The sequence below is a fragment of the Dictyostelium discoideum genome (genome assembly GCF_000004695.1).
Source record: "Dictyostelium discoideum AX4 chromosome 3 chromosome, whole genome shotgun sequence".
Lineage (NCBI taxonomy): Eukaryota > Evosea > Eumycetozoa > Dictyosteliales > Dictyosteliaceae > Dictyostelium > Dictyostelium discoideum.
Window position 1 is genome coordinate 5,659,426 of NC_007089.4, and position 15,938 is coordinate 5,675,363.

The 15,938-nt window shown below is 21.0% G+C and overlaps 5 protein-coding genes and 2 pseudogenes across 5 annotated transcripts; 3 read left to right on the plus strand and 4 right to left on the minus strand.

Moving 5' to 3' along the window:
• Window positions 1-766: 766 nt before the first annotated feature.
• DDB_G0282343 (hypothetical protein) lies at window positions 767-1,416 on the plus strand (the record flags this gene model as incomplete). Its single annotated transcript, XM_635177.1, has 2 exons — window positions 767-1,134; window positions 1,236-1,416. The coding sequence occupies 2 exons, from the start codon at window positions 767-769 to the stop codon at window positions 1,414-1,416; spliced, it is 549 nt and encodes a 182-aa protein (XP_640269.1).
• Window positions 1,417-1,500: 84 nt separating this feature from the next.
• On the plus strand, window positions 1,501-4,529 carry potA (calcium-activated BK potassium channel, alpha subunit family protein; the record flags this gene model as incomplete). The annotated part of the gene is made up of 2 exons (XM_635178.1): window positions 1,501-1,813; window positions 1,909-4,529. 2 exons carry the CDS (start codon window positions 1,501-1,503, stop codon window positions 4,527-4,529), a joined length of 2,934 nt encoding a protein of 977 aa, XP_640270.1.
• Window positions 4,530-4,790: 261 nt separating this feature from the next.
• Window positions 4,791-6,411, minus strand: CYP513E1 (cytochrome P450 family protein; the record flags this gene model as incomplete). The annotated part of the gene is made up of 2 exons (XM_635179.1): window positions 4,791-6,245; window positions 6,352-6,411. 2 exons carry the CDS (start codon window positions 6,409-6,411, stop codon window positions 4,791-4,793), a joined length of 1,515 nt encoding a protein of 504 aa, XP_640271.1.
• A 1,041-nt stretch (window positions 6,412-7,452) lies between these two features.
• On the minus strand, window positions 7,453-7,581 carry DDB_G0282345 (hypothetical protein; the record flags this gene model as incomplete). Its single annotated transcript, XM_635180.1, has 1 exon — window positions 7,453-7,581. One exon carries the CDS (start codon window positions 7,579-7,581, stop codon window positions 7,453-7,455), a length of 129 nt encoding a protein of 42 aa, XP_640272.1.
• Window positions 7,582-8,588: 1,007 nt separating this feature from the next.
• DDB_G0282347 lies at window positions 8,589-10,241 on the minus strand (annotated as a pseudogene; the record flags this gene model as incomplete).
• Window positions 10,242-10,469: 228 nt separating this feature from the next.
• DDB_G0282349 lies at window positions 10,470-12,292 on the minus strand (annotated as a pseudogene; the record flags this gene model as incomplete).
• Window positions 12,293-12,957: 665 nt separating this feature from the next.
• Window positions 12,958-15,278, plus strand: DDB_G0282355 (hypothetical protein; the record flags this gene model as incomplete). Its single annotated transcript, XM_635183.1, has 6 exons — window positions 12,958-13,061; window positions 13,122-13,381; window positions 13,461-13,695; window positions 13,763-14,011; window positions 14,080-14,386; window positions 14,463-15,278. The coding sequence occupies 6 exons, from the start codon at window positions 12,958-12,960 to the stop codon at window positions 15,276-15,278; spliced, it is 1,971 nt and encodes a 656-aa protein (XP_640275.1).
• Window positions 15,279-15,938: the final 660 nt, after the last annotated feature.

Genomic DNA, 15,938 nt, shown 5'->3' on the forward strand with positions numbered 1-15,938 from the left:
TTTATTAACTTTTTTAGTTTGGTTGTGTTGTGATGTTAAAAAAAAAATAAAAAAAATAACAAAATAAAATAATATCAAAATTTAGTCATTAAAAAAAAGATAATAAAAAAAAAGTAAAAAAAAAAAAAAAAAAATAATAATTAATTAATAAAAAAATATATTATAAAATATATAAATAGATAATTAATTAATTTTATTGGGATCGAACTCCAAAAATATATTTTTTTTTTTTTTGATTACACCAAAAGGCGGTTTTAAAATTAAAAAAAAAAAATAAAATTTTTTATTATTTTTTTTTTTTTTGTATTTTTTTTTTTTTTTTTTTATTTTAAACTTTCAGACTCAAAAAAAGAAATCGATTTTTTTTTTTTTCCACACATTTTTTTTTTTTTTTTTTTTACCGGGGCGTGTAAATATACAAATAATGATGTTTTAAATAAATTTACAATTAAACTATATATATATAAAAAATAAAAATAAAATTTTATAAAATCAACGATAAATTACAGAAAACAATAGTTTTTACAAAGCGACACATTCAAAAACACTAATATTTTTTTTTTTTTTAAAATTATCGGAGAAAATTATTTATATTTTTTTTTTATTCATTAAAATTTTTTTTTTTTTTTTTTTTTAAAAATACAATATAATAATAATTGTAATAATAATAAAAATAGTAATAGTAATAGTAATAGTAATATTAATAAATAATAAATAATAATATAAAGTAATAATCAATATATTTAAAAAAAAAAAAAAGAAAAAAATGGCAGGAGGACCAATCGGAGCAACAGCTATTTGGGAGAATAGTTTAAAAGTTGCATTGATATGGGGTATTTTTATGTTAATTTCATCATTAACGATTATATTAGTTAGAATATTAAGAAAGAATAAACCACCCGAACTTAAACTATCACTTCGTTCAAAATTGGAGATATATTTAGCATACACTCATATTGGTGAAATGATAGAATTTATTCAAGTAGCTTTTAGTATATTTTCAGTATTACTATTTATATATGGTACATACATAACATCAAAAGAACCACCAACATTTTATTTAGTATTAGAAGTTGTTTTAGTTTTCTTTTTCATTTTACATTGGTCTTTAGATTTTTTCATTTCAAAGGATAAGTAAGTTAATATAATTATATATTTTATTTAAAACCAATAATAATAATAATAAAAAATAATAATAATAATAATAATAATAAACATCATCATCATTATTATAGATTAAGATATTTATTTTCATTCTTTTCAATAGTTGATATGATTTGTGTTTTACCAATTTTAATTGATATTCAAAGTGGTGATTTTAAAAATCTATTAAATACATTTCAATTCCTAAGAGTTTTAAGAGTAATTAGAATTTTAAGATTACAAAGAGTACTTCATTATTTTAAAAATGGTTAGTATTTATAAAATAATTAAATAGATATATATAAATGATAGATGATTGAATTTAATTTAGTATTATATACAATACTAATTAAATAAATGATGATGATGATGATTGTTATTTTAGAGGTTACAAAATATACATTTAAAGCATTTATAGTTGTATTTTCATTTATTATGGTATTAGCAGGATTTTATATGAATGTTGAAGTTCATCCATCAGGAACTCCATTACAATTTCATGAAACTGTTTACTTTTTAGTAATTACATTGGCAACTGTTGGTTATGGCGATATTTATCCAACTACTGCTTTAGGTCAAATTACAATCACTCTAGCATTAACGATTGGTGCTGGTGTTTTAATTCCATATCATATATCAAAATTAATGGAAAAATTACAACAAGATTCTCGTATGTACACCTCTTTTTTTTTATTTTTTTTTATTTTTTTTTCATTTTTTTTTTATACTTGTACTAATAATTAAAAAAAAAAAAAAAAAAAAAAGCATTTTTAAGAAATTTATCATCATCATCAATTACAGGACATGTTATATTATGTGGTGATATAACAATATCACATTTATTAGATTTTTTATCAGAGTTTTATCATGAAAGATATGGAAAATTAAAGAAAGAATTGGTAATATTATCACCAAAAGCACCAGATGATAGAATTAAAGCATTATTACTTCACCCATTTTATAAGAATCGTTTAATCTATTTAAAGGGATCACCATTATTTGAACATGATTTACAACGTACTAAAATTTCAAAAGCAGATTCAGTATTTATAACATTACCATCATCTTGGAATTCAGCAGATACAGATAATATTTTATGTTCATATGCTGTAAAAAGTCAATATAAAAATTTGAAAATATTTTCACATTTAATTTCATCGAAAAATAAGAATAAATCACCATTTTTAAAAGGATCGATTTATGTTGAAGAATTTAGATGTGCAATGTTGGCACAATCAATAGTGTGTCCAGGATATAATATTTTATTTTCAAATTTATTTACAAGTAGAACTATACCAACGATGGTATCACATAAATGGTTAACAGAGTATTATTATGGTACCAATCATTCGATTTACATAATAAAAGTACCAGAGTTTTTAGTTGGTGAACAGTTGACAGATGTTATACTTTCAATGTATTTTGGTAATGGTAGTTTATTGATTGGTATAATGGAGCCACAAATTGTAGTCTCTGTTTGTTCTCAACAAGGTCCAAGTTTAACTTCAAGTGGTACCTATATACCAACATCACAAAAACCAACAACCTTACCACCTAAATTTCATTTAAATCCACCTCAAACTACAATTTTAACAATAGATATGCAATTGGTATTAATATCACATACTGTAAATTTAACAAGTAAACATTCATCAAGAGCAGAGAAAAGACAACAACAAAAACAACAAGAAATTCAAAAAAGAAAAAAAATTCAAATTAATAGTATTGGTGGTGAATATGATGATGAAAATACTGATGATACTGATTTTCAATCAATGAATGAAGTTTTAAATTTTAATTCAAATTTAACAAATAATAATTTAAATAATAGTTTAACAAATAATAATAATAATTTAAATAATAATGATGATGATTATAATAATAATAATTTTATAATTAAAATTTATAAAAAAATTAATCAATTTTTTAATAAATTAGCAGTACCAGATTTAGAATTATTAATTAATGAAGTTGAACAACAAAATAATCAAGAAACTAAAGATCAAGCTATGAATGAATCATTAAAAACTTTTATAGTTTCAAATAAATCAAAAAATAAAGATAATAATGGTAGTGGTGGTAATGGTAGTGGTGGTAATGGATTTAGTCGTGGTGGATCATCAATGAATTTTAGAAATAATAGTATGACTGGATTTGGATCATTATCAAGTCCACAATCAATTGATGAGAATCTTGATCAATCAATTATGGAATTCAATAGAGAACACGAAGAAGAGGAATTAACCTCTAAGGAATTAATAAAATCATTATGTCTTTCAGAATATAATGGTGATTGGATTGCTCTATTAAGTGATATTAGTTCACAAAAAACATCAAATCCAAAGACAGAGGAGATTTTAGAAAGAATTCGATTGGTAATTGATAAACATTCTCTAATGACTTTTACAACTCATGGAAAATTTGGTAAAGGTAAAAAAGGTTCAAAAAATTCAATGAAAGGTCATATGTTAATCATTTGTAAATCGTTGAGAGGTTTAGATTTATTTTTACATCATTTACGTTTACCTTATATTTCATCGATTAAAACAAATACAATGGCTAAATCTGGTGTTCAACCAATCGTTGTACTCTATAAAGATGAACCACAAGATGAGAGTTGGTTTTCAACTGTTAAAACGTTACCATTGATTGCATTTATTAAAGGTTCATCATCGAATAATGTCGATCTTGATAAATGTGGTGCAAAAAATGCTGAAACCATTATAATCACTTCGGATCCATATTATGATCAATCCAATTTATCATCGGCTCAAGAGAATTTAGTAGATTCATTCACATTGATGTCCTATGTCGACGTAATCAAGGTTAATAGAATCGCAAAGATAACCGTTGAATTAGTACATGAACCAAATATTAGATTTTTAGAGGATAAGAAAATTCAAGCATGTGGTTCCAATAAAAGATTTCATACTTATTTACAAGCTAATCAAGAGAAAACTTTCTTAAAACCAGAGTTTTTCTCAACTCCACATTATGCATCGGGTGGTGTTATAACATTCACTGTATTGGATTCATTAACTTGTCAAGCTCATAATAATCATTTGATAAAAGATGTCGCCCATGAATTGGCATTTGGTGTAAATGGTTTATCACAATCTTATTCAACATTTGGTTTATCAAGTTGTGTTAATCAAGATTCAAAATGTTTTAGTAGATTAATTGGTATACCTGCAATGTTTCATGGTAGATCCTATGGTGAAGTTTTAAAATACTTTTTACAACAAAAAAATCTTTTGGTTTTAGGTCTTTATCGTTCAAAAATACCAATGAGTGCTCCTGTTGATTATATTTATACTTGTCCACCACCAACTTGTATTTTACATGAAGGTGATCAAGCTTATGTTTTATCAAATTCACCAATTTAATAAAATAAAAAATAAAAAATAAAAAAAAAAAAAAAAAAAAAATAAAAATAAATAACCAATTCAACAACAAATAATAAATAATAAATAAAATAAAAAAAAAAAAAGAATATAAAATTTATATTTTTTTTTTTTTAAAAAAAAGCAATAAATAAATAAAAAAAAATAAAAAAAAGAAATAATTAAAAATTACTTTTTACCTTTTTTAAAAATTAATTAATAGTATTTTTTAGTTTTTTTTTTTTTATTATTTTTTTATTATTTTTAAAGTCTTTTTTTAATAATGAAATTATTAATTGGTGGTTGATAAGCAATACCAAAAGAACCTATATCATTTAATGGTTCTAAAGTTGGATTAATAAATTGATAACGATTTATTAAAGTTGCTAAAACTGTAAAAATTTCACAATCTGCCAATGATTTACCAACACAATCTCTAACACCAGTACCAAAATGAACTAAATTTGTTTGACCACCACCAAACATATTATTTGAACCAGTTTCAATGAATCTTTCAGGTATAAATGATTTTGACATTGGAAATGTTTTTTCACATAAATGAGTAGAGAAAACATTTTGAATGATTTGAGTACCTTTAGCTATTTTATAACCTTCAATTTCAACATCTTCACTTGTAATATGTGGTAAACCTATTAAAATAACAGAATATAATCTATAAACTTCTTTCATAACTAATGAAAGATATGGTATTGATGAACGATATAAACTATGTCTAATTACAATTTCATCATGACCATCGTCACTTTTTTTAAGATTATTTTTAATTTCATTAAAAAGCTTTTCTTGACAATTTGAATTATTTACAAGAGCAATTAATGTAAAAATTGTTGAATTTGAAGTTGAATCTACACCAGCTAAAAAAACATCAACACATGTACTAACAACACTAGTCCAACTAATTTTACCATTATGATATTCTTTTAATAATTTACCAATTATTGTTCCATCATCATCATCATCATCATCTTCATTTTGTTGTTGTTTCTGTTGTTTTTGTAGTTGTTTATTATTTTTATAATTTTCAATTAATTTATTTAAATGATCACATAAAATTGGATAAAATTTAAAAAATTTGTTTTGTTTATAAAATGGTTTTAAAATTGGAATAAAGTCAGACATAATTGGATTACCACCATAATGTAAAAATTCGATAATAACATCTACAATATCTTGATTACTTTTGTCTTGATATGAATTATTTATAGTACCAAATAGAAAACGTAATATTATATTTAAGGAAAATAATTTAAAATACATATTTAATGAAAATGGTAAACCATCTTGACAATGTTTATCTAATTGTTTACAAAGATTTTCACATTCTAAAACTATATGATTTTCCATTTTTTTTATTTTATTAGATGTGATTTCTGTTAAAATTAATTTTTTTAATGTTGAATGAATTTCATCATTTGATCCAATTAAATTTTTACATCCATTGGCCTCAAATCTACTCAAATGTTGAAATCTTGGTGCAAATATTTGAGAATTTTCAATAAATGCTTTTTTAAATATTGGATAGCCAGTGAAAACAACTGTTTCAATATTACCTAATCTTATTGAATAAATTACTCCATACTTTTCATACCATTTTTGAAATTGAATATGTGGATCCTTATTAATTTGAAGTAAATTTCCAAAAATTGGTAATCTAATTGGTCCTGGTATTTTTGAATTAATTTTACTAATTCTATTATTCTTTATTTTTTAAAATAATAATTAATAATAGTAATGATAGTAACAATAAATAATAATAAATAATATTTTTTTTTTTTTTTTTTTTTTTTAATATTGAATTTATTACATTTTTAAAAAAAATTATTAATGATATTATTAATATTAAAATTGAAATATATAAATTCATTTTTTTTTTTTTTTTATTATATATTTAAATTCAATAAATAATATATGATTAATTTAAAAAAAAGAATTTATAGAAATGAACAAGAAAAAAAAATTAAATAAAAAATAAAAAAAAAAATAAATAATCAAAAAAAAAAAAAAAAAAAAAAAAAAAAAATTGTGGGGAGATAGAAGGGTTTATTTTATACATGATAACATTTATTACCTTAAATGGAATTATTTTTTAAAAATTTTAATTGGTAGTTTAATTTTTTTTTTTTTTTTTATGTTAATGAATAATTATGAATTAAATAATTTTTAAATTTGTTTTTTTTAGATTTTTTTTTTTTTTTTTTATTATTTTTTTTATTTGAATGAAATGGCATAAAAAAAAAAAAGTTATAAGACAATTTTCACTAAATTACTCTTCTTTAAAACATTTTTTTTTGTTTATTTAATTAATTTATTTTTAAAAAGTTATTTGATTGAATATTAAATAACAATTAACTTGTTTGCGCCAAAATTTTTTTTTTTATTTTTTTAATTTTTGTTATCCTATTTTTAACTTTTATTTTTTTTTATTTTTTTTTTATTTTTATTTTTTTACTTTTTCTATTTTTTTTTAATTTTTTTTTTTTAACTCCCGCGATGGAAAGAATTCTTTCCATTTCTTTAACACCTGCAATGGAAAGAATTCTTTCACTTGAGCAAGAAGCTCAATTAATTCAATGGATTGAAGAAGAGATTGATCTAAACCAAACAGTCACAAAAGATCGTATTAAAAAACGTGTTTGCACTATGTTCACTGAAAGAGTTGGCAAACCACGTGATTCTGTTAGTGATGACTGGTGGCTCAATTTTCGTAATCGACATCCAGAGATTAAATTAAAGTTAGTGAAATTCCAAGACCTTAAACGTCCAGATGCCGCTAAAACTCTCGATAAAGCTGGTTTTTGGGAGCGTGCATGGGAAATTATAGAAAGAAATCGTATTAAACCACAAAATGTGGTTAATATCGATGAAAAGGGTATATTATTTACAAAATCAAATTTCAAGGTAATATTTACATATAAATATTAAAATTAATTGCAACACCACCCGAATTGAGGGAACGACTAATAGCACTTCTTGAAATACCAAAGAGATTTGCAATTTCTTGTTGAGTGGAACTATTGTCTTTCTGTGTATACATTTTCACAGCGGCTGTCAGATTTACTCCTGAAAGAATTGAACAAATGTCAAATTCTATTTAAAAATAAAATGTTTTTTTTTATTTATTATTTGCACAGTTGTAATATTATAAATATATTAAAATGAAAAAAAAATAAAAAATTTGCCATTTTAAGTTGTCCTTAGTTTGTCATTTATTGAAAAAAAAAATTAAAAAAAAAATTATTTAATCTGCAATCTATAAAAAATTTCAAAAAAACACAAACGTGCAAAACAGGGCGGGTGTAATTTTTTTTTTTCTCAACTATTGGAATTGCCATATCTCCTATATTCAGATTAACAAGAAATAAAAAAAATTTAAGTGTTGTTAAATAAATATTTTTTTTTTTTTTTTTTTTTTTAAAAAATTTGTTTGTTATTTAAAATTTTATTATCATCTTCATTAACATTGTTTTTAATTAATTAATCTGAAAACTATATGATTTAAGTTCGTAATATGCTATTTTTTTTTTTTTAAATCTTTTTCAAGTTTTTTATTATTTTTCTTTTCTTTTTTTTTTTTCTTTTTTTTTCTTATTTTTAAATTATTTTTTTTTTTTTTTTTTTTTTTTTAGATATTTGACTCTATTTTTATTATTGGTTAGAGAAAACAATTTAACATAAAATTTTTTAATTAATATTAATTTCAGATAAAAAAGAAAAAAAAAAAATGTTCACAGAAGTTATTGTATTATTTATTTTTTTATTTTATTATTTTCATTATTAAAACTTTTTTTTTCTTGTTTATTTATTTTTTTATTATTTTTTTTCCAATTCTATTATTATAAAACTCCTTTTTATTATATTTTTGTGTACCTTAATAATAAATCACATACATTTACACAAACATACAATTTAATTAAAAAAATTGGTCAAAAAAAAAAAAAAAAAAATGATCACATTCATTCCATTTAACTATTTCCAAGAAAAAAAAGGAAAATTTTGTTTATTTATTTAGTTATTTTTTTATTTTTTTATATAAATATAAATTTATTTTCTTTTTTTAATAATAAAATAATTATCAGGTGATTGATTTGCTAAACCAATTATACCATTTTCATTTAATGGTTTTGAAAGAACAGGATTTAAAAATTGATATCTATTAATAAGTGTTCCTAATACTGTAAATAATTCACAATCAACAACATTTTTACCAATACAATCTCTACTACCTGCACCAAATTGTACTAAATTTGTTGTACCACCACCAAACATAAAATTATTACCACTATCTGAAAATCTTTCAGGATTAAAATCATTTGGTGATTTAAAGAAATCTTTTGATTTATGAGATAAGAAAATATTTTTAAATACTTGAGTACCTTTTGAAATTTTATAACCATTTATTTCCATATCTTGAGTTGTAATAATTGGTAAACCTAATAAAGCAACTGGAAAATTTCTATAAGTTTCTTTCATTACCATTGAAAGATATGGTATTGATAAACGATATAAACTATGTTTTAAAATAATTAAATCATCAATATTATTATTATTATTATTTTTTAATAATTCATTTTTAATTTCATTATAAAGTTTTTCTTGACAATTTGGATTATTAATTAATGCAATTAATGAAAAATTTAATGAATCTGAAACAGTATCAGTACCACCAACAGTTAAATCAACACAAGTACCAACTAAATTATCCCATGTTATTTTACCATTTTTAAATTCTTTAAATAATTTTAAAAATATTGTTATATTATTTTCATCATTATCATCATCATAATTATTTTCAATGAATTTTAATTTTAAATTATTTATAATATTTTCAATTAAAATTATTAATTTTTTATAAATTTTTAAAAATTTATTTTGATTAATATTTTCAAAATATTTTACTAATGGTATAAAATCAGAAATTATTGGATCACCAGCACCTTCAACTAATTCAAGTATTAAATTTATAATTTCAATTATTTTTTCATTATCATATTGATAATTTAAACCAAATAAAAATCTAAATATAATATTTAATGAAAATAATTTACCATAAAATTTAAATTTAAATGGTAAACCAGATTCACAATGGTTATCTAAATGTTTACATAGTTTTTCACATTCTAAAATTATATAATTTTCTTGTTTTTTTAATTTTGTTAATGTCATTTCTGATAATATAATCTTTTTTAAATTTGAATGTGTTTCACCATTGGTAAATGTTAAATCTGAACAATTATTAAATTGAATTTTACTACGATATTCATATCTTTTTTGAAAAACATTTGAATTATCAATAAATGATTTCTTTATAATTGGATAACCTGTTAAAATTATTGTTTCAATATTACCCATTCTAATTCTATAAATTGGTCCATATTTTTTATACCATTTTTTAAAAACTTTATTTGGATTATTTTTTAATTGATGTAAATTACCAATAATTGGTAAACCAATTGGTCCTGGTATTTTTGAATTAATTTTATTAATTCTATTTTTCTGAAAAAAAAAAAAAAAAAAAAAAAAAAAAAAAAAAAAAAAAATTGTTAAAAACTATAAAAATTTAAAAAAAAAAAAAAAAATTATTTTTTATTACTTTTTCAAATATAAATAAAGTTAAAATTATTATAATAATAATTAAAATTAATTTCTTTTTTTTTTTTAAATTAATAACATAAAAAAATCAAAATTTTAACTTTTTTTTTTTTTTTTTTTTTTTTTTTTAATTATTTATGAAAAAATTTAACTTTTTTTTTTTTTTTTTTTTTTTTTATAATTATAATAAAATTAAATAAATTAAACCAATTTTTAATATTTTTATTTATTTTAACCCATTTTTTTTTTTTTTTTTTTTAAAAAAAAAAAAAGTAAATCTATATCTAAAATTATAAATAAACCACTAACCTACTATTTAAATTAATTTTTTATTTATTTTCTTTTTTTAATTAAAAATTTAACATTTGGTGGATGAAGAATAAGACTTAATTTACCTTTATCATTTAAAGGTATTGAAGGTTTTGGATTTTAAAATTCATATCTATTAATTAGAGTTGCTAATAATGTAAAAATTTCACTGGTTGCTAAAGATTTACCAATACAATCTCTATTTCCAAGACCAAATTGTACCATATTTGTATCACCACAACCATAAATAAATTTATTACCACTTTCAATATTTCTTTCAGGTATAAAATGATTTGGTAATTTAAAAAAATCTTCATGTCTATGTGATTGATAAAAATTTTTAATAATTTGAGTACCTTTTTTAATTTTAAAACCATCAATTTCAATATCATTATCTATTAAAACTGGTAAACCTAATACACCAACAGGATATAATCTATAAACTTCTTTCATAATCATTGAAGGGTAAGTAATTGATGAACTATAATTACTATTTTTAATAATTAATAAATCTTTATTATTATTATTATTATTATTATTATTATTTTTATTATTATTATTATTTTTATTATTATTATTATTATTTAGAGATTCTTCATTATTATTATTATTATTATTATTATTATTATTATTATTATTATTATTATTATTATTATTATTATTATTATTATTATTATTATTATTATTATTTAGAGATTCTTCATTATTATTATTATTATTAAAAGATTCCTCACTACTATTATTATTAATTAATGATTTTTGAATTTCATTATAAAGTTTTTCTTGACAACTTTGATTATTTGTTCATAGAATTAATGAAAATATAAGTGTATCACTACTTGTATCCGTACCACCAATACAAAGATCACAAATATATTATCCCAATTTAATAAACCATTATTAAATTCATCTAATAATTTCACAACTATTGATTGATTTTTATTTTTATCAATTATACCATTTTCAATTTGATTTTCCAAATAGTAAACAAAGAATTATATATAATGAAAAATGTTTTAAAAAATCATAAATTGATATACCATCACCAAGATGTAGAATTGATTCATCATTTATTGTTTTATCAATATTATTACATAATTTTTCAACTTGTAATAAAATATAATTTTCAATTATTTTAACTTTTGTTTAAGTTAATTCTGAATGAATTATTTTTCTTAATAATTTATATTGTTCACCATTACATATTAATAAATTTGAATTATTATTCATTTTAATTTTACTTGAAAATTGATATCTATTTGAAAAAATTGTTGGATAATCTTTAATTGATCTTTTCATAATTGGATAACCAGTTAAAACTACAGTTTCAATAGATCCAAGTTTAATTTTATAAATTGGACCAAATTTTTCATACCATAACCAAAAAAAAAAAAAAAAAAAAAAAAAAAAAAAAAAAAAAAAAAATCAAAATTGAATTACTTTTTTTTATTATATTTCAAAAAGTGGTCAATATCTATATTTGAATCTATACTTCAATAAATTAATATATTTATTATTTAAATAAAACAGTTTTAAAACCTCTTTTCCCAAACTATTGGTGGTTTTAAAAAAAAAAAAAAAAAAAAAATTAATTTTTTTTTTAATTTTATTTTCCCACTAAGACTTTTTTTTGAAAATAATAAATAATTAATAATTTGAGAGATAAAAATCTATTGATATAAGGGAATTATAGATTTTGATATAGGGTTTTATTTTTTTTTATTTTTTTTTTTTTTTTTTATTTTTTTTTTTTATATAAAATTAAATTATATATTTTTTAATATTAATGGTTTAGAATATCAAACCTATTTTAAGAGGCAAAGTAATTATGAAATATATAATTTCATAATTACTCATCATGATATTTGCCAAACTCTTCCCAAATTTAATGTGATGGCAATATTGATCATAATAAATAAAGGAACATACAATTAAAAAAAAAACATTAGTTTAATATTTTTTTAAACCAAATTGATAATCATAGTTTATCAACATTAAAGCAAGTAAACTATAATTAATAGTTTTATATATGAATTTTAATGTATACAAACACACGAATGTTGCAAATCTTGAATCAAAATATATAAAACTAAAAAATTATTATTATAATTGTTGTTTGGTTATTTCTTTATTTCTAAACATATACTCAATTAATAACTAATAAATTGTAGAAATAAAAGAAAATTGTTGTAGGGAATTTTCAATAAAATTTCACTACAGTAGCGTAGTGAATTTTATTATTTAATTTCACTACAGTAGCGTAGTGAAAAAAAAAAATCACTGACCCTAAATTTTTTTTTTTTCAAAAAACAAATAAAGTTTATTAAATTATTATCTTTTATTTGATTATTAGTTCTATATAAGTTTTTTTATTTTTTTTTTTTTTTATTTTATTTTTTTTTTTTTTTATTTTATTTTTTTTTTTTTTTTTGCGCCAAAACTTTTTTTTTTTTTCCCCAACAAAACTTTTTTTTTTTTTTTTTTTTTTTTTTTTTATTTTCATTTTCCCAAAATGAAACAAGATAAAATAAATGAAATTATAAATTATTTAAAATTTATTGAAGATAATAATTTTGAAAATACTAAACATAAAAATTATAAATTTTTACATGATGAGTAAATATTTTTCCTTACAATAACACAATCATTTTTTAAATTCTGACCAATAAAAAACAGAAACAGAAAAGAAAAATTATTTAGAATTGAAAAAAAAGTCATGAATTGTGGCGGAGATAGAAATATATCAAAAGAAGTGTGTTTAGAAGTAATTAATGATTATAGAATGGTATCACTCTGGGAAGAAATGCATAAAGGTCATATAGGAAGAGATGCAACCTATGGGAACTACAAGACTAAATATTATAATATGGGATTGTATTCTTTTGTATCTGATGCAGTAGATACGTGTGACATTTGCCAACGAAATAGAATAAAAGGTTTGGTATCAATCATTTTTATATGATGTTTTGTAACTTTTATATTAAAACTCTTTTAATAATTTAAATAAATTAATAGGTATAACAAAGGATTTTGCTCCAATTGTAGATACCGAGGAATACTCAAGATTGGTTTATGATTTAACATCAATTAAAGGTGAACATAAAGAAAAAGTTACATACGATGATGATAATGAAAAGATACTAACTAAACTAGATGATCTTATCCAATATGACTCTGTACAACCGTACGACACCGATGTTGTTTACATTATTCTATGCATAGATTCTTTTACAAAATTTGCTACTGGAAGGTATTTATTTTTTATTTATTAATTTATTAGTTTTCTTTTTTTATTTTAATTATCATTTATTTTTTAGATGTTTGACAACAAAGAGAACAGTTCCCATATACAATTTTTTGGCTCTCACGTACTTTGGCAAACCTGTGAAAGTATGGCACTGCGATAATGGACGTGAATTTAAAAACAAAGTCCAAAAAGAATTCCTAAAACTTTTTCCAGGCTCCAAGTCAGCACATGGAGCTCCTCGTACACCAACAACTCAAGGTATGGTAGAAAGATTGAATCGAACTATCAAGGAGAGGATCTCAAAATTAAAACAACAAGAGTATGATATTGTGAACAATATAAATTATCGATATGTTTATTAATTAATCATTTATAAATAAATTTTAGTTTTCTTGATGGTACTTCTAGGTCTCTTTCTGAACTATTAAAACAAGCTTTGTATGATTACAATAATACAAAAACAAGAACAATTAAAATGACACCATCTCAAGCTGTTGGTATTGTTCCTTTGTTTATTAATGTTCAATCAGAACAAGACTCTCAATCAATTGGTGTTTCAGATGTTTCAAAAGAAGAAAGAACAGCTATTATTCTTGAAAATCTCACAAGTTACCAAAATCAATGGAATTCAAAACCACCAAAGGGATTGAAAGTTGGTGATACTGTACTCTTTCTAGAAATTAAAAAAAATAATGTAAGTAATTAAAACATAAAGATTAATAATATATGAAACAGTAATAATTAACAAATTTTATATTTAATTCTAATAGAAAATATTGATTTTGTGTAAAATTCATAAGGTAATACAGGAAGACACTAAACAACTTTATAAACTTGAATTTTTGGAAGATGGAATCAATAGCCTTCAAAAAAAAGGTTTATACTCTGGTTTTGTAGGAGGTAACAAGTTGGTTCTTTATAAACAATCAACAGTTGATATTTTTAGAACATCGCCAAACATACAAAAAGATATTGATTCTTTTACTTCTGGTCTTTATTTAAATAATGATGGGAAAGTTATTGAATTTCTGGTTCAGTTTATTAAAAATCTTGGTAAGGATTTATCCAATTTCAACTTGCATCAATTGGTAACACAAAATGATCCATTTAGGGTTTTGGAAGATGCTCTTAACAATCCATCAAATATTCCACCTATCATTAACGATAATCCATTTCAACACAAACTCAATAATGAAATGGAACAAGAAGAAATACTCCCATTTTTAAATAATAATCCAACAGCGCCAAATTTAATGAATTGTTTGAGAAAGGATATGAATTTAAAAGAAATAGTACCACCAATACCTCAAGTGCAAATAATACCATCGTATACTATACCACAATCTGGTAGTGGTATAGTAACAACTGTTAAACGTCTCAGAGGCCGTCCTCATAAGATACCAATTGTTAATAAACCTCCTTTAAAATCACATTCTAAACCATCCAAATCACCTCTCAAATCACCATCCATTTCACCTTCCAATTCACCATTTAAATCACCATTTAAATCACCTTCCAAATCACCATTTAAATCACCTCACAGCAAAGAAAAATGCACCTTTAAAGCAAATTTAAAGAAAAGTTGATTTAAATTGGATTTAAATTGAATTTAAAGCCGCGTTTAAAAAATTCATTTTTAAGGTAATTTTTAAGGTAATTTTTAAGATATTTAAAAATGCCTTTAAAATTTGCTTTAAAATAAATTTTTAAGCAATTTTAAAGGTGATTTTAAAGGTGATTTTAAAGGTGATTTTTAAGGTAATTTTTAAGATAATTTTTAAGATATTTAAAAATACCTTTAAAATTTATTTTAAATTAATTTTAAATAGGATTTAAAGTAGATTAAAAGTAGATTTAAAGTGAATTTAAATTTCCTTTAAACATAAATTTAAGGTTTTTAATAAAAAAGATCTAATTTTAGCACAAAAAAATGGGGATAAAATATTCTATCATTTTTAAATTTTTCATCAAAGCAATCAAATGGTGTAATGGTTGATGAGACTACCCTTTGATAGAGGGTCGGGGGATCGAATCCCTTTTGGGTAATTTTTGAAAAATTAAAAAAAAATTTTAAAAAATTTATCCGTTAAATAACGGATTCGAACTCAGGACCTCGCTTTTAAAGCCATTAAAAAGGTAATTTTAAAGGTAATTTTAAAGGTAATTTTTAAGGTGATTTTAAAGTAACCTTAAAAATTACCTTTAAAATTACCTTTAAAATTACCTTTTTAATGGCTTTAAAAGCG